Source organism: Cryptomeria japonica, chromosome 4, assembly GCF_030272615.1.
Source record: "Cryptomeria japonica chromosome 4, Sugi_1.0, whole genome shotgun sequence".
In the NCBI taxonomy this organism is placed as follows: Eukaryota; Viridiplantae; Streptophyta; class Pinopsida; order Cupressales; family Cupressaceae; genus Cryptomeria; species Cryptomeria japonica.
Window position 1 is genome coordinate 17,118,105 of NC_081408.1, and position 19,423 is coordinate 17,137,527.

Here is a 19,423-nt window from a genome sequence, read left to right on the forward strand (position 1 = left end):
ATTCTTCATTTCTCTAACCTTGTTGTTGCAACAAATATTCATTTGATGAAGTATTGTGGTAGACCTCATAACAAGATTTTACGGAAAGTTCATGAATCTGACCACGAGGCAATACTTGACACAATACGGGTTAGGGCCGATCCTGAAGGCTCACTTGATTGATTCTACGGTTTAGAGTAGAATGATTTTGAGAATTTTGTATAAATATCGACGAATTGTTCTATATTCATTTTTTGTATATATAAATGCCCATGAGCTGATTTTTACATGTTTAGGGACATAATTTTGTATATTTAAGTGGCAATGAGCTGATTTGTACATATGTACATGCCAAATTTTGTATATTAAAATGGCGATGAGTTGAATCGCACATATTGTAATGCCAAATTTTGTATAAAAGCCCATGAGATGATTTGTATATTAAAATGGTGATGAGCTGAATCGCATATATTGTAATTCAAAATTTTGTATAAAAGCCCATGAGATTATTTGTAAGATGATTTTTTGTATAATCAAATGGACAAGAGCTGATTTGACCATATTTAGAGGCAAATTTTTGAATAATATGTGACAATGTTTTGTGACTATTTTGTGTGTCAATGTTTTGTGACTATGTTTTGAGTATATGTAATGTGTCCCTAGTCAATCATGAGCATTCTTGATTCTTGTATAATCATGGATAATTATTTGAGTCATTATCGGGTCATAGGGGTCATAGATTGAGACTAGATACAATTTGAGCAAAAATTGTCATTGTTGTCAAAAAAATTGTCAAAAAAGTTGTCAAGCAATTTCTACATTGCATCGGTAGGGTATGACTCTCAACGTTCTGGTGCTTTGAGATGCACATCAGGGCCATGCCTAGAGTAAACCTGCCCACCCAGATGCCCTCACAATGTCAGTTTGTGCACACGAAGAACATAATCAATTCTAGCCAATCTTGCAACTTTTCCTTGCAAGCAATTGACGGTTTTTTGAGCAGGCAAAAAAATGCTACTAATTGAAAATGGCTCCAAGTCGTCAAAAATCGAGATAGGCCATTGTAGAGGAGCCTCATGCAACCCCACAAGATCAAATAGATCGATCATATGTGTTGTGGATTGGAAGAAACAGTTCATCAAATTTTGATAATTTTTTGGACTCAGGGCACTTGAGAGATCTCACCGGTAGGGTATGACTCTCGACGTTCTGGTGCTTTGGGATGCATGATAGGGCCATGCCTAGCATAAAAATTCCCACCCAGACATGCTCGCGATGTCGGTTTGTGTACATGAGGAACAAAATCAATTCTAGCCAATCTTGCAACCTTTCCTTGCAAGCAACTGACGGTTTTTTGAGCAGGCGAAAAAATGCTACTAACTGAAAATGGCTTTGAGTTGTCAAAAAATGAGATAGGCCATTGTATAGGAGCCTCACACGACCCCACGGGATCAAATAGATTGACCGTATGTGTCATGGATTGGAAGAAACAGTTCGTCAAATTTTGATAATTTTTTGGAATCAGGGCACTTGAGAGATCTCACTGGTAGGGTATGACTCTCAACGTTCTGGTGCTTTGGGATGCATGAAAAGGCCATGCCTAGCATAAACATGCCCACTCAGACGCGATCGCGATGTCGGTTTGTGCACACGAGGAACAAAATCAATTCTGGCCAATCTTGCAACTTTTCCTTATGAGCAATTGACAGTTTTTTGAGCAGGCAAAAAAATGCTACTAATTGAAAATGGCTCTGAGTCATCAAAAACCAAGATAGGACATTGTAGAGGAGCCTCATGCGACCCCACGGGATCAAATAGATTGACCGTATGTGTCGTGGATTGGAAATTTTGACAATTTTTTAGACTCAGGGCACTTGAGAGATCTCATAGGTAGGATATGACTCTCGATGTTCTCATGCTTTGGGATGCACAATAAGGCCATGCCTTGCATAAACATGCCCACTTAGACGCACTCGTGACATTGGTTTGTGCACATGAAGAACAAAATAAATTCTAGCCAATCTTGCAACTTTTCCTTGCAAGCAACTGACAGTTTTTTGAGTAGGCGAAAAAATGCTACTAATTGAAAATGGCTTCGACTCGTCAAAAATTGAGATAGCCAATTGTAGAGGAGCCTCACACGACCCCATGGGATCAAACATATCGATCGTATGTGTCGTGGATTGGAAGAAACAGTCCATCAAATTTTGACATTTTTTTGGATTCAGGGCACTTGAGAGATCGCACCGGTAGGGTATGACTCTCGACGTTCTGGTGCTTTGGGATGCACGATAGGGCCATGCCTAGCATAAAAATGACCACTCAGACGTGCTTGTGATGTCAGTTTGTGCACACGAGGAACAAAATCAATTCTAGCCAATCTTGCAACTTTTCCTTGCAAGCAACTGACGGTTTTTTGAGCAGGTGAAAAAATGCTACTAATTGAAAATGGCTTCGAGTTGTCAAAAACCGAGATAGGCCATTGTAGAGGAGCCTCACATGACCCCATGGGATCAAACAGATCGACCGTATATGTCATGGATTGGAAGCAACAGTCCGTCAAATTTTGACAATTTTTTGGACTTAGGGCACTTGAGAGATCGCACCAGTAGGGTATGACTCTCGACCTTCTGGTGCTTTGGGATGCATGACAGGGCCATGCCTAGCATAAAACTGCCTACCTAGACATGCTCGCAAGATTGGTTTGTGCACACGAGGAAAAAAAATTGGCCATTGCGAGCATGAGGGTGCTCTCGCACCAAACACATTGTTGTTTATATTCATATTGTCGATTTTTGTTGTTTAAATTCATATTGTTAATTACATATGCAAATATTCATTTAAATTTATAAAAGGGCAGCCAAAAATACAGTGAATACACAATAATGAACTGAATACAAGGAGTTTTGTAGGGTTAATTTAACATTTTAGAAATTTTATCAAATCATATTCCATGATTGCAATGCTTTATATCATATATTTTTGTTGTTTATATTCATATTGTTGATTACATATGCAAATATTCATTTAAATTTATAAAAGGACAACCACAAAATACAATGAATACAAAATAATAAACTCATTACACATTTATTGGATCGAATATATATATATATATATATATATATATATATATATATATATATATATATATATATATATAAAGGCATGTCTACCAAGTCAATACAAGTATTACAAAAATGTGGCATATGCCATGTCCAAAACGATATACAATAAAAATGTAGAATATATCTACATGTATTGGTCATTCTATGACCAAAACTGACACTATATGATCCTAAACTTGTGGTGGATCATAAAAATCAAGCCTCTTTGGCGCAGTATGTGGCTCTATAGATGGCTGCAAAACCACAATTCAAAAGCCAAGTTAGAATTCTTTTGTAGAAAATAGTTCACAATTAACATCATAACTATGCATTTAACTTTAATTCCTTTGCAATTGAAATGTAGATTACCTCATTGGCTGATCCAAGAGCTAATGTCTTTGCTCTCCTCTCCTTGTCACTCTTAGGAGTTTTCTTGAAGACATACTTAAATTGATCCACGTTATGGCCGTACCGCGAAGGAGTCTATTGTAGATTAAATGTACAATTAATACAATGTACTAACATAAATATATCAAAAACACTTAAAAGCTATAATATAGAGAACAATGACGTACCTGTGCCTGAGATGCTTCTCCAAGGGACTAAGGATGGCTCACCATTGATGTAGAAACTGACGCTATTACCTATACAAAAAATGTACAAAGATTAAATACAATAATGATAAGTATTGAAGGTTGAAAACAATTAATTTTACATATCAAACAAAAGTGTACTGGATCTTGAGATGCTTCTCCAGTGCAAGGAGGAGGGTTCGCCATTGACGAAATAGGTATGGATATTTCCTGTATGAAAAAATTATAAGGGTATAATATATCACAAGTTCACATGTACGCGTGCATATAATCATGAAATCAAGAAAATAAAGTAGAGATACATACCTCTGCCCTCTCTTGATCCGCGGGCGAATTAGGTGCATTCAACATATCCACAAAGCTCAATGGCCGCTGTACATGTAAAATAGACAAAAAACACTAATCAATCTACAAACCCCAACTAATACTCGATTTCAACATTTTCAAACAATTGTACAACTAAAAATGTGTTCAATTACCTTCTTCACACGTTTTGGCATCTTCGAGGAATTCTTTTTCTTAGGACGAGCCCTAGATGCAGAGGGGGTACCCTAAAAAGACAAAATTAACATGAGATATTAGTACAGATAATAAATTAAACATAATTTTAAAAATCTAAAATGAAATGACTTGCATATTCCATCAAAACAATACATAAAAAGAGTTGTACAAAATATCATACCGTATAGCCTTTCTAATTGGACCAAGCATTAAAGATAGTTAGTATATCTTGTATTTTTTTAAATTCAAAGTGTACTATTCTATTTTAACATGTTACAAAATTTATACCTCAGGCATCGAAGTTGCAGCTGTGGTAACTGGGGGAGGTGTATGGGATACCGCTGCTGCATCTTGAAATGCATATTATTTGTCTCAATTTAAATTGATGTACAAATGAAAATTCATTTATGTAATTACAAAATTAAAGTGACTGATAAATAAAATGTTATGAATTCAAATCAACACACCTGTGTCTGTGGCTCATGGGCAAACACCATATCCATCAACTCATCTGTCAGCATGACATCCTCAACCATGTGAGCTTGACATCTACAACCACAAATCATGCATAAATGATATGAGTATCCATTTGCACTGGCTGCATCACCTATCCCCGAGCATATCCCCGAGCAACTGACACACATATGCTCGATGGGCTCTCTATCGCCCTCTAACGACTCATCATCCAATACAATAGGGTGTGCTAATGATGTCCCATGCTGGATGATGGCACCAGTCAATGCTGTGGCTGCCTGAAGAGTTTGTAGCTCCATCGACTCTTTCTCTAATGGGAAAACCTGATGCACCTTGGGTTTGGGTGCTAGGGGGCGACGACTCTCTGCGGCTAATCGCCTATGGGCTCCAGGTCTATCTTGGGCAGAGCCACCACCTCTACCATGAAACTCTCTCATGTCAAAATAATTTGGGCGCACATTGAGCACAAACTCACAACATATTTTTCTCAAAAAATATAATGCCACCTCATAATTATTACAAGGTGGATTGTCAAAGACCATCCACCACCTCTGCCAAAAAAGATTCTTCATCTACACATTGGTACACCAATGTATGGGAAACCTCTTTGCATTAAGAGGTAATGACTGACTAGTTTTGGGGTCAACAAAAAGGGCACATATTTGTTGTTTAGAAATATTTTTGTTTTTAACTCCATCGTATGATAGCCCATTGGCATAGAATTGACGACACCTATCCCTAAAGCTTCCCCATTTGGTAATTTTTGTGGAAACAGCTATGGCACCACTAGCTAATGTTTCTAGGCTAGTGGTGAGGGATTGATGATGGTCAAGTTTAGAAGTTTTCAATTTTACAATCAGTCTATTGATTTTGGATGTATTTTGCCCTAACTGATTAATTAATTCTTCCTGTGTTTCGGCTGTGCGGTCAAAAGGAGGAATTGGGGGTTGTTCTTGTGTGTTTTCAGGATGTGCATTTGGTTGTTCTTGTGGGTTTTCAGGAGGTGCGTTTGGTTGTTTTTGTGGGTTTTCAGGAGGTGCATTTGGTTGTTCTTGTTCTGGATTAGAAGAATTTGGTTTTTGAAACAAAAAATGAAAAAACCTAATCAAAATTAATGAAATTAAATTCAAAATGTAAAACAAATTGCATAAACCAGAAACAAAGACAAAAATAAACAAAAACTAACCTTGATCCATAGCCTAGAGGACAAATTTAGCACCCCGTTTGTGGTTTAGGTTAGAAAATGGGAAAAAAACAAAGTAAAAAATGCACTTTTCAGGTAAATGAGGATCCAGTTTTTTTTAAAAACTGTTTTTACTAGGCATCGCATACGCGGTTTTATTTGGATTATTAGCGCGTATGCGCTCATTTTCCTATAAGCAGCGCGCACGCACTAATTTTCCTAGGCGTAGCACCTACGCGCTCAATTTCCTAAAAGAAGCACGTACGCGCTACCTTTTCTAGGCTTGGGAAGAACAAACCTAAGCGCGTACGCGGGAATTTGAAATTTTAAAACCGCGTACGCGCTGCCTGTTTTTCCAAGTTTTTTTTGGGTGGTGTCCAATTTTCTGACCACCATCTTTGTGCACACACCCATTTAGTGTCGTCGAAGTGAAGGGTCCATAGTGCCAAAGACAACTGATCTTCAGAGAACAGATCCTTAGAGAGCTTTGGGATGATTTGATTTTCTTCAAAAATGCAATAGGTACCCAGGCCGGTGGCATGGTAATTAGAGAAGGGGTCCGAATCTATGAACTCATTCAGGAAAGCTTCTTGCTTGGGCGGAATCTCTCCCGTTACTTCTTCGTCTTTTAAAAGCTCCACCACCTTTCATTCATCATTGGATATAGAGGTGTGGGTAGGGTCAAAATTAATCAAGGCCTGGTCAGCTATGTGCTCAGCGTGAAGGGGTTCTGAAAATATTTTCATCTTGGCACCGTTTTGGGTACAGAGGATAAGATGGGACCAATCTAGGGACATATAGCCTCCTATTTTAGTAGTAAAATCTCGAGAAAGATAGAGTCCAAAGATAGGGGGGATATCGATGACTACTACTTCTTGGGACACTGTCACACTTGGACATGCAAATAATGTTAGGGGGAGGCTTTTGATGAGACCTATCGTCTGAACCCTGTTCCCATCGAACTGCATGACTCCTTTATTCAAAGGATCATACCTGATGTTTAATACCTCGACAATTTGCTTAGGCATGACAGTAGTGCTAGCCCTAGAATCTATGATGGAGTTATGCAAAAGTTCATCTCCAACTATAAGGGTAAGGTAGAAAGGATTTGTCTTAGGCTTACCTTCTCCTTGGGCAGTAGGGGGTGAGCTTTCATTCATCAATACGGCCAGAGAGCGTGCTTTACCCACTGCTGGTCGGGGACTCATTCTGTCAGTCTGAAGGGATTGTGGAGCTACCACACTTGCATCCTTTTGGTCACGAGACAATGCATCTCTTAGTTTGTTCTTTTTCTCTGGAATACTCAGGAGATCCCACAGAGAGACATGGGTCGGGGATTTCTTTAACTATTCAACTACATCCAACACTTAAGGCGTGAGAACCTTTGGCTCTTTCGACTTATAAGGGATGAACTCTTTCCTCAGATAGGCAGAATTGATGACCAGTGATTCTAGGGGCCTGTCCATGGGCACTGATCTCATACTGTCGGTGTCTTCCCCAGTCAAACGCCTTTTAGAGAAAAATTGTAATCTGAGTGCATAAGAGGAGCTCCATCCTTTGGGGTGATTATGCCATTGGTCAGTACTGTGTCCTCGTCCTCCATCCATGAAAAGAGTGCATGGTCAGGGGCGATCTCTGCTTCTTGTTGTAATGACATCCCTTTCATATGAGTGACAAAAGCCGCATTGTCCATACCCAGAGATGTATATGCAGATTCATCTGGCGCCATGCCTAAGTTCCTTTGTTTTGCAACCTTCTGCTGCAAATTCCCTCTTGGGCAATTCCTCAGTGTTTGAGCATTGTTTCACGGGAAACACCAAGAGTTGGTGTCATCTGCCAAGTTATTTTGACCTATTGTCAGTTCTCTACCAACGGTTGGGTAGACAGCCTACAACGGATTAGGGATTGGGACTATTTGGCTATTCGACAGAAGAGGTTCCTCAACATGATGATTCGTATGTTGGTATGGAGGTCGGTTGCCTTGGAAATTTTGCTGAAAAGGGGGCTTGGCGGGCGAGACCTGGGCTCTTTTTAGGTTGACAATTTCATTGGAGAAGGATCTCAGGAGATTTTTCATATCACTAACTTTAGTAGCCAAAGAAGCGGTTTGGGGAGTAGGGAACAAGTACATATATTGCGGAACGGATGTACTGGGAGTGGCCTCTTCCACAACTTGGGTAGACATTTCAGGGAATACTAGCATTATAGGGTGAGGGGCTAGCTTTCCAACATCAATAAGGTTATTTTCAGCTTGGACTGCTATATCAAATGCTTGCAGAAGAGTATTACCTCCTTAAGATTGAATCATCACTGATATGTCAGAATTGAAAGCTTTTAGATAGAATACAAAAGCCATATCTGTCGGAGGACGAGCAGACAATGGTATCCTTTGCCAGGTTTGTTGAAACCTCAGATTAAAATTGGTTAATGCTTCGGTCGAAGCTCTCTTTATTGTAATAAGTTGGTGCATTAAGGGTGATCTGTCAGCTTTATCCAATAATCTCTGAAAGAAATGATCTCCCAGTTGATCCCAATCTCCTATAGTGTTGGGGCCTAAGGATCTGAACTACTTTAAAGATTTTCCTTTGAAAGATGCTACGAGCAATCTCAGAGCTATGTTATGCTCGGTGATACCATGGACAGTGCAGATGGTAGCTACATCTTGCAAATTCTCCCCAAGGGTTTTATGCCATTCTCCTATGAACTTAGGAACGACCTTAAGCGCGACTGCAGGGATGGCTCCCCAAACCACGGGTGGAATTGGGGGAATGAGGGGGCTACCATTATCCCAAGTCACAAAATTTTTGGGGGGGACTTGTTCCATCACAGCATGTATGATTGTGGGAAAACCTTGAGAGGATGAAACTGTGGTTGAATGGATGGTCACCAATGGAGAAAAAAGAAGGTGAGGGTTTAAAGCCGTCTAACTCCTGGTGACAGGCCTATGACTCATAAACTAGCTCTAAAATATATTTTGAAGTCCCACCGGGTGTGCTAGAAAAAGAACTGTTGACTCTAAATTTTACCTTGGAAATGAACATCCTTATGAGAAATTTAGTGACGAGGACCTGTTACGCGGGTTCCACTTAATAACCTCAGGGATTGAGAAGCTAGCTCTTCCTTATGGGTTTGGAGGGAAAAGGGGGAAGAAAGAAACATTAAGAATAGTAAATCTAGATTATTGAGGCGATATGCCAGAGATTTTAAAAGACATGAGCATACAAAATCCAAAAACATATGACTTTCATAAGCCCATTCAACAATCTACAAGTCTAGATCAGGAACATAACCAAGATACAATTAAATTTCTTTGCGACATAAGAAAATACTCATCATGCATTTACCAAATAACAAGTGCGAAACATAGTTTAATCGGTAAAATCTTAGATAGATGTATTCCCAAAGTTATTGGAATTCCAATAGAATAGCACAGAAAAGACCATCAAAGCATACTGAAAGAAGTATCATAAAGGCTGCATGCACAAATTTAATAACCTTTTTCAGACAAACAGTAATAGTTTTTAAAGGCTAAAATCTCTACTTAGGAAACTTAATTGTTCCTCCAAAAGTTTTGAACCCCCAACAACAAGGAAAAAAAAGCATAAATAGAGCACCCGATTCTTGAAAACAGCTCCCAAAACAAGCCAAAAAGGCATAACCCCCCTGAACAAAAAAACATGCCGTGTCACCCTGAAGATCACACCCAGCAAAATGGCCCCTAGAATTCCACTTCTCGCCTGCAACGGTCTTCATAATGCCACGAACCGAAAAGATTTTACCCACCACAGACAGGCTGCTAGAAAAACTATAGAAATGTGGGTAACCGCTTGCTTACTACGCTAAAAGGTGGGCCCCAAAAAGGAAACCAGTTAGCACCCCTTTCCATTTGTCACTACCGCACTACTCCAAAAACTGGACGCCAAATATGGATCGAGGGAGTAACGTGGTGCTGACAATTGTCCTACGTGTCCTGCGCTACTGGAAAACTAAAGAGGCAAATCAAACAGGGGAACCCAATGTCGAACCTTAGACCAGGGGGTTTTAATGTGAATAGTATGTAAACCCCAAAATGGTGTCTGTAATGCCAAATAGTCCATTAGATTGTTAAGGAAGTTTAGTCGTTAAATGCAGAATACCTCGTAGACAGGGTTACTAGAATTAGGTCTTGGGTTAGCTCTAAAAGTGCAGTTTGTTTGTAAAACACCAAATCGGTAAGTGTCAAAAGCTCCTGAGCAAGGAGTAGGGTTGGGAATCCATCCAAAACCATCCATCCTAATGTGTGTAGTGTGGGGAATGAAGATCCTGTGGTAGAGAGTTTGAACTCTCCGGTTGAGTGTGAAAGGGAGTGGGAAAACAAGGTCTCCTAACCAAGAAAATGGAACTCACAAAGCAACAAGTGCTTATCCTAGCCTAAGGACCTTGGGAAGGTTAGAGAGGGAAATACTTGCAGACCCTTGGAGGGTGTGAGGTGTAGAATCATTGGATGGTTCTTGTGTAGCTTGGAGGAGATACCTAGATAAGGTAGCACAAACCGGTGAGAGACAATCCACTCTACATCAATAAGGAAAATAAAAAAACCTACATGAATACACCCCTTAAGCGTAGATATGGTGGGTGAAAATATGGGTATTGGAAAATGAAACCATGTTAGGTACTCATATACATAGATATCCAACTCTAAACAAGAAGAACTACCATAAGATGAATAGTGCCTCAACATAGAGTGAAAAAACACCTCCTAAATTATGTGAAGAGAAAACAAAGGACTAAGAATCTCCTCTTGAAGTAGAGACCCATTGCACCCCTAGCAAAACTCACAATGAAAAAAATTGCTTTATGTGAAGAATATTTGTGAAGATTACTATAGTATGCCTAGATGTGGAACAATAATTAAGATCAATGATGCCTTCCTAAATCAAATCCTAAATATAGTGCATGTGTATCTCAATATGTTTCATCCTTTCATGATGAACTAGATTCCTTGAGTTTGTATGACACTTTGATTATCAAAAAAGATGGCCATGGGATTTGTTAATGGAATGCCAAACTCAGTGAAAATAGTCTAAAACCAAATAACCTCCATGGAGGCATTATTTGTCTCGATACTCAGCCTCTATCAACGAAAGAGCAATTACAGACTACTTCTTGCTCAACCAACAAATTGGATTACAACCATGAGAGAAAATATACCCTAATTTTTTTAATAAGGCCTTCCTATTGATAACCATTTAATCATCTTAGTCTTTCTAATCTAATATTCCCATTCCTTGAGAACTTTAGAAGTTTTTTTATATCTCTTTTGATTTTTATCTCATGCACATAAGGCCTATAAATGTATTGATGATTTATTTTGGTCATGAAGGTATAAACCTTTTATTTGTTACAAAGTTGTATATGATAATGAGGCCAATTTTTTTGCATTGTTCTCCAAGCTATAACATTATTTTAGATCCATAATTTTCTTTTATGAATTTCAATTTCGATATTCACACTGAATTATTGGTAGTTTCTAATGTGCGCATGTAAATACAAATTTAAGGAAATAAAGTGGCCATTGAACTTCAACATCTTCAAGTTTTCTTAAACATTAGGGAAATGAACCCCATACTATTGCTAGGGTCCCATTGTCCTCACTTTCTCATCATTGAAGATATTAAATTCTAAATTTACAACCTTTTATGATGAGGTGTTTATTCATCCTAACGTTAAAAATTTTAAAAGAAGGGAATCATTTATAAAGATGTACCTACACTGGGCTAGGGGATTCTAGGTAAGACTCTTTTTTATTGCAGGTGACAAAATACCTACTTATCTTCATGGTAAACCATTCCAACTTCTTTGTTTAATTCATAACAGATATGTTTGCCTCCAAGCAAGAGTCTTGGAATCTTTTATAATGAGTCTGGAATCGTTCATCTTCTTTTCTCTATAGATTAAAAAATAAAAAATTTAAGTCAAACAATCTCCACATAAAGTAATAATCAAAGCTATACCTTGCTTAGCTAAATGGACCAAGAACTATCTTGGTTCCTCCTCTGGGGCTATCCAATGCTGCCCCTTTTAAACCAGGTTGTCAGAATATAATTATCCCTAAACTTGCTGTGACGTTTATCAGATTCCAGTTTTTATAAAATCAAAATGGCATCAATAAAAGTGCGAGCTGTTACAAGGATGGGAGTCTGCTTGAATTGGTTTTTACTCTGAGCCATCTTGTGTGTTCTTGTTTGAAGGACCATGGACGCAGCATGTCATTTAATGTCGGCTGTCATTCAAGGTTATGCGGAGCTGATTTCAACGGAATGGTTGGTAGGGATTCTACTCCTCATTAGCATGACATTGCAGCTTGTATTGGTTGTTCTTGGTGCGCACAGATATCATAGTTCAAGAGGAATTTTACGGTTAATGGTGTGGGGAGCTTACATTGGTGCGGATACTGTGGCTATAACTGCATTAGGAATTATGATGCATAGCGGTCGGAGTGGGATATATGGCATATGGGCACCAGTGTTATTGCTGCATTTGGGGGGCCCAGATGCCATAACTGCCTATTCCACGGCAGATAATGAGCTATGGTTGAGACATGGATTCAACATGCTTTATCAAGTTTCAGTGGCAGTCCGTGTTATTAAATCATCAGCACTAGAAGGTTATCCATTGGTTTCTGCTATTTTTCTGCTGATTGCAGGAGCCACCAAGTATGGAGAGAGAACGCTTGCTTTGTGGTTCGCTAGCTATTCTCAAATACTTAAGTCATGTCTGCCAATTTCGACTTACATAAAGGAAAAAGATGTTTTGAAAGATCGTGGTTATAATGTTTTGCAAGATCGTGGTTATATCATTATGGGAGAGAAGCAAGTGCAGAGAATGATCGAAAAGAAGTCTGAAGAATCTTCAGTGGAAGGAAGCGGTATAAATGCAGGGCGAGAGGAGCCTTCACTGAAAGAAAGAGATAAAGAAGCAAGGCGAGGTTCGCCTTCATCGAAAGGAAGTGATATAGAAGTAGGGCGAGAGGCGCCTTCATTGGAAGGAAGAGAAAAAGAAGTAGGGCTACAGGCGCTTTCACTAGAAGGAAGAGGGATAGTAACCACTAAGGATGTCGACAACGCTCGTTTACTGAGGTCAGCAACTATTAAAAATAGTAATATGATTGAGGACTACATTCTCTGTCTCTCCCATGCGCTGTTCAAAATGTATATGCGTAGGTTTGTAAGTTTGTATTTTGATGAAGGGGATTGGCAGGAGACGAGAGCTTTCTGGTGTAAGATCAATGGAAAGCAAGCATTCAGAATTGTAGAGAAAGAATTGAAATTCATGTACGATGTTCTCTTCTCCAAAGGAAGTGGCACAGCGTTCGGTACATATGGGATTGTATTGCGGCTTCTCAACTGCGTTCTCATGGGAGCGGCAGGATTTCTGATACTCAGAGAAAGAGAGGAAAGAAAAACACAGCGGACGGTGACATACGTTGTGATTTCAGTGGCGGTTGTGGTGGAGGTGTTTCAGTTCTGCCGAATTATGGCATCAGACTGGACCAGGGTCCGCTTAATTTGCGCTCGGGTTGACGATATTAAACATCCCCTCTCAAATAGAGCTGTGAAGTGGCTCAGAATCAGTACATTGAAGGTGATAGAGATTGCAGTGCTTGTGCTGGGCAAGGTTCAGAAACTGGTTGAAGGAGATAGATACTGGAGCAACGGAATACACCAGCATTGCCTCATAGGGACTTGCCTGAACAGGTCTCGCTTCGTGAGGAAGATGGCTAAAGTCTTACCGAATGCAGATATTTATTTTGCAAGCTGGCACACCGATACAGTATCTGTCCCAGAGAATCTCAAAGACTTCATTTTCGACATCCTCAAACGGATATGTTCTCCGACGAAGGGTATTGCAACATGCAGAGAGGAAATTTTCCTCTTTGAGGAGTATATAATTGAAGAGGAATCTGAAATCAGGGATGTCGTGTCGGCACATGACAGTCTGGAGGAGGTCATTCTGGTATGGCACATAGCTACCACAATATGCGACAGGCATAGAAAACCGTCCGAAATGATCCAGAACGAGAATGAGAATGTGCAGTGGAGTATAATACTTTCGAGGTACTGTTCATATCTGCTAGTATCACGCCCCCGCCTTTTGCCTGTCCACCCAGATATGGCAAGCATTAAATACACGAAACTTGTGGATCAACTTATGGCAAAGAATTATATTCGCTGCAGTGACTCAACTGTACTAGGCTCCGGGATAAAAGTAGCCCGCAAGCTGTTAGAAAATGAAGAAGAGAAACGGTGGAAGCTATTGGCGGAGTACTGGGCTGGATTGTTCATATCCATGGCGGCGTACAATAAGGCAGCATTTCATGCAGAATGCGTGGCTGGTGGAGGAGAATTTCTAAGCCAAGTGTGGGTTTTACTGGGTCATATGGGATGTGGAGAACAGTCCGACTCTGCCGTTAAAAAGAAGATGGAGAGCTCAAAGGGACGCGTGCTTCAGGATCAGGAGCGGGACAGGGCGCGGGCACGGCTCCCGCGCGTGCGTGGGGGGCGAGTGCCGTTTGAGAGGGAGCTGTTCGGGGTTCCGGGGATTTAATCCTATATTCGTATATCTTGTTTATTTACAATTTTTTCTTAAATTTAAGTTGTTGGAATATTTTCATATAAATCTTTGTTTATTTTAGTGGAGCATTGTTTCGTAAAGATTGAAAATAGTTGCTTTCATATTAAATTCATACTTGTTTTCTTGATCTGATTATGGTTCATGGTGTTTGATTATATTGGTAATAACTAATTCTAAAGTCAAACTCATACTTGTTTTCTTGTTCTGATGATGGGTCATGGTATTTGATTATATTGGTAACAACTAATTCTACAGTCAAATTCATACTTGTTTTCTTGTTCTGATGATGGCTTATGGTGTTTATTTATATTGGTAACAACTAATTCTACAGTCAAATCCAGAAGAATTACTGTCATGTGATGCAAGTTTATATGCAGTTTATATTCATATTGACAACAATAAAGTTATGCATCCACTTAAAGAAAGCTTGGAAAGCTTGGAATGAGAATTTTAGGAGGGTTGAACATGAACAAAAATTATAATACAAAAGAAATAAAATAGATTAATGAACAACCTAGATCCTATACTAGTTAAATGATGCAACTCTTACTAAAGAACACTACAAAATCTACTCTCTATTATCCATAACATTCTTGCATAAGTCATATAAGTTAATGTCCTCTTTGAAGAATAACTTGCTCACATAGGAATAAATATCAAAGAAATGTGCAATGCTCATAAAATCATCAATGTAATTTTGAAGGAGTCTTCAATTCATTACATGATTAAACATTTCCATTTTTATTTCAATCAAGAAAATGAAGACAACCAACCTATTGCATATTCTTTGATATGCAAGATAATTTGAAATAATAATGAACACATAAATTAAACAAGAAACATGACTTCTACAAAAGAATGTTTGAAAATGAGCTTGCATAAACATGAGATTGATATGAAAATTACTAAGTTGATATGTTACTATAATATATTATGAGCTTGAGCTTTTAATAATTTTAACTTCTTTAAAGATTTCAAAACTGGATTGAATCATACACATGAAAATATTTAAAGAGGTTATCTTTATGTTGTTATGTGTTTTATCTTTATGTTGTTATGTGTTTTAACATTACGACCATTTCATCGTAAGAAATTCTAAAGTATCATAATTTATAATGATTATTGGAATGTTGGGAAACGTTAAAAGAAGGGCATCATTTATAAAGTTGTAACTACGGTGGGCTAGTGGATTCTAAGTAAAACGCTTTTTCTCTGTAGGTTCTACAATCAGACAAAAGACCCCCTTATCTTCATGGTAAAGTATTCCAACTTCTTCGTTTAATTCATAACATGTATGTTTGCCTTGAAGCGAAAGTGTTTAATTGTTTTATAACTAGTCTAGAATTTCTTTTCTCTAAAGATTAGAGAAGATAAAAGTTAAAATCTAGTCGAACAATCTACATATAAAGCAATAATCAAAGTTGATACCTTGCTTAGCTAAATGGACCTCGAGTTAACTTGGTTCCTCCTCTTTGGCTGTCTCTTCTTCACTGTTGGGATCTATTCAATGCTGCTCCTTTTAAAGGAGTTTGCCAGCATATCATTATCCTTTACCTTGCTGTAAAATTGATAAGATTCCAGTTTTTATTAAAATCAAAATGGCATCAATAAAGGTGTAAGCTGCCACAAGGATGGGAGTGTGATTGATTGGTTTTTTCCTCTGAGCCCTCTTGTGTGTTCTTGTTTGAAGGGCCATGGACGCAGCAAATCATTCACTGTCCACTGCCATTGAAGGTTATGCGGGGCTGATTTCTGCGGAATGGTTGGCAGGGATTCTACTCCTCACTAGCATGACGTTGCAGCTTGTATTGGTTATTCTCGGTGCGCGCAGATACCATAGTTCAAGAGCAATTTTCCATTTTGTGGTGTGGGGAGCTTACATTGCTGCGTATGCTGTGGCCATATCTGCACTAGGAATCATGATGCATGGCACCCGGAGTGGGATATATGGAATATGGGCTCCAGTGTTATTGCTGCATTTGGGAGGCCCAGATGCCATTTCTGCCTATTCCACGGCAGATAACGAGCTATGGTTGAGACATGCATTCAACATGGTTTATCAAGTTTCAGTGGTAGTCTTTGTTATTTATTCATCAGCATTGGAAGGTTATGCATTGGTTTCTGCTATTTTTCTTCTTGTTGCAGGAGCCACCAAGTATGGAGAGAGAACGCTTGCTTTGTGGTCCGCTAGCTATTCTCAAATACTTAAGTCATGTCTGCCAATTTCCAGATATATTAAGGTAAAAAATGTTGTACAAGATCGTGGTTATATAGTTATGGGAGAGAAGCAAGTGCAGAGAATGATCGAAAAGAAGTCAGCAGAATCTTCAGCGGAAGGAAGTGCAGCGCGAGAGGCGCCTTCACGGGAAGGAAGAGATAAAGAAGCGTCCTCGTCGAAAGGAAGTGATATAGAAATAGGGCGAGAGGCACCTTCATTGGAAGGAAGAGATAAGCAAGTAGGGCTACAGGCGCGTTCACTAAAAAGAAGAGGGATAGTAACTACCATGGATGTCGACAACGCTCTTTTACAGAGGTTAGCTACTACTAAAAATAGTAATATTATTGAGGACTATATTCTCTGCGTTTCCCATGCCTTGTTCAAAATGTATATGCGTAGGTTTGTAGGTCTGTATTTTGATGAAGGGGATTGGAAGGAGACGAGAGCTTTCTGGTGTAAGATGAATGGAAATGAAGCATTTAGAATTGTAGAGAAAGAATTGAAATTCATGTATGATGTGCTATTCTCCAAAGGAAGTGGCACAGCATTCAGTGGATATGGGATCATATTGCGGCTTCTCAACTGCGTTCTCATGGGAGCGGCAGGGTTTTTGATATTGAGAGAAAGAGAAGAGAGAGAAGCACAGCGAATGGTGACATACGTTGTGATTTCAGTGGCGTTTGTGGTGGAGATGTTTCAGTTTTGCCGAATAATGGCATCAGACTGGACCAGGGTCCGCTTAATTTGCTCTCGGGTTGACGACATTAAACATCCCCTCTCGCAGAGAGCTTTTAAGTGGCTCAGAATCAGCACATTGAAGGGGATAGAGATTGCAGTGGTTGTGCTCGGCAAGGTTCAGAAACTGGTTGAAGGAGATAGATATTGGAGCAACGAAATTCACCAGCATTGCCTCATAGGGAGTTGCTTTAATAGGTCTCGTTTCGTGTGGAAGATGGGTAAAATCTTACCAAAGACCGACATTTATATTGCAAGCTGGCACATCCACAAAGTGTCTCTCCCAGAGGAGCTGAAAAACTTCATTTTCAAATTCCTCAAACAGATATGTTCTCCGCAGATTGATATAGAGACATGCAGAGAGCAAATTTTCAACTTTGAGGAGGATTTACTTCAAGGGGAATCTGGAATCTTGGAAGTCATGTCAGCACATCACAGTCTGGAGGAGGTCATTCTGGTCTGGCATATAGCTACCGCTATATGCGACATGCAGACAAAACCGTCTGAAATGATCCAGAATATGAATGAGAATGTGAGGTGGAGTATACTACTGTCCAGGTATTGTGTCTATCTGCTAGTGTCACGCCCCCGTCTTTTGCCTGTCCATCCGGATATGGAAAGCATAACATACATGCAGCTTGTGAACAAACTTATGGGGGAGGAATATTATGGCAAAGATCCTACAGAGCTGTTAGAGTGCAGAGACAAAAGTGTACTTGGCTCTGGGGCAGAACTAGCCCGCAAGCTTCTAGGAAAAGGAGAAGATGAAAGGTGGGAGTTATTAGCAATGTACTGGGCTGGATTGATGATATCCATGGCGGTGTACAATAAGGCAGCGTTTCATGCAGAGTGCGTGGCTGGTGGAGGGGAATTTCTAAGTCAAGTGTGGGTTTTAGTGGGTCATATGGGATGTGGACAACAGTCTGACTCTACCGTGAAAATGAAGGAACTTCTGCGTCTTCAGCGGGAGCTACGGGAGCTTCAGCAGGAGCGGGAGGTCCGGAAGGAGGACTGAACGTAAAGGAAATTATTAATACAGAAGTAGAGATTATGGGTGTGATTGGTACATTGATGGGAGGTTTGTTTTGTTTTTCTTTTCTTTTGGTAGTGTTTAGTTTTAGGTTGATTTTTTGTCACCTTTTTTCCCAAAAGGAACAATTAATATAAATATAATTTTTCTATTTGATTTATTTTTTATTATTAAAATAATTTAAATTTATTAAATGTTAAATATTTAACATAGTTTATATTTTTTTTAACATTAGTTAAATATAATTTTTATATATAATAAATTTGAAAGAAGACTTTTAATCATTATTTTTAATTTATTTTTCACATAGGTCATTTGAAAATCTAGTATATGAAAAACGAAGATTTTAATGAGAGTTTACTTATTTCAATTTTCCAAGTTAATTAAAGTGTTGATGTTTTTATATGTTGTGTTGACTTTAGTTGGTAAGAAAAATGTCATCAATACATACATAGTTTCATGAATATAAATGGAATTTTTTAGGAACTAATTGAAAAAGGTACAAATAAAGACGATTTCTTAAATTTACAAGGATGTGAGAGGGGGGTTGTAGAATGTACCCTATAAGAAAAGATAATCTTGATCTTACAATAATTTAGTAGACCCTTCAAAAGATTGCATTGTTTCATGAACAAAACACATGGGGTTTTAGAAATAAACTCCAAATAATGAGGCTATCACCCTAAGAAATATTGTGGGATAATGGGAATGAAATCATTAATGGATTGAACAATAGTGGAGAAAAATAGATTCAAAATCATCATTGTTTGCAAGGTGAAAGGATAAATGATAGCTTGACATTATTTAAAAAAACAAAGAATGTATGCTACGGGCATATCACATGGTGTAGATGATAGCTAACCAAAAGCAATGCATGATGAGAAATGATGAAAGTGGTCAAAAAATTATGTGATATAATTTCGTAATCAAACAATTTCATGAATATAAATGAGATTTTTAGAATACGACCATAACATTGTAGCAATTGAA

The 19,423-nt window shown here is 38.7% G+C and overlaps 2 protein-coding genes across 2 annotated transcripts; both read left to right on the forward strand.

Annotated features, from left to right (window-relative positions):
• Nucleotides 1–12,071: 12,071 nt before the first annotated feature.
• Nucleotides 12,072–14,423, forward strand: LOC131033121 (uncharacterized). Its single transcript, XM_057964253.2, has one exon. The coding sequence runs from the start codon at nt 12,072–12,074 to the stop codon at nt 14,421–14,423; it is 2,352 nt and encodes a 783-aa protein (XP_057820236.2).
• A 1,497-nt stretch (nt 14,424–15,920) lies between these two features.
• Nucleotides 15,921–18,593, forward strand: LOC131029188 (uncharacterized). Its single transcript, XM_057959582.2, has one exon. It carries the CDS (start codon nt 16,145–16,147, stop codon nt 18,416–18,418), a length of 2,274 nt encoding a protein of 757 aa, XP_057815565.2. The 5' UTR covers nt 15,921–16,144; the 3' UTR covers nt 18,419–18,593.
• Nucleotides 18,594–19,423: the final 830 nt, after the last annotated feature.

Coding starts and splice junctions, on each gene's coding strand:
- LOC131033121 (XM_057964253.2), top strand. CDS start 12,072: ATGGACGCAGCATGTCATTTAATGTCGGCTGTCATTCAAGGTTATGCG.
- LOC131029188 (XM_057959582.2), top strand. CDS start 16,145: ATGGACGCAGCAAATCATTCACTGTCCACTGCCATTGAAGGTTATGCG.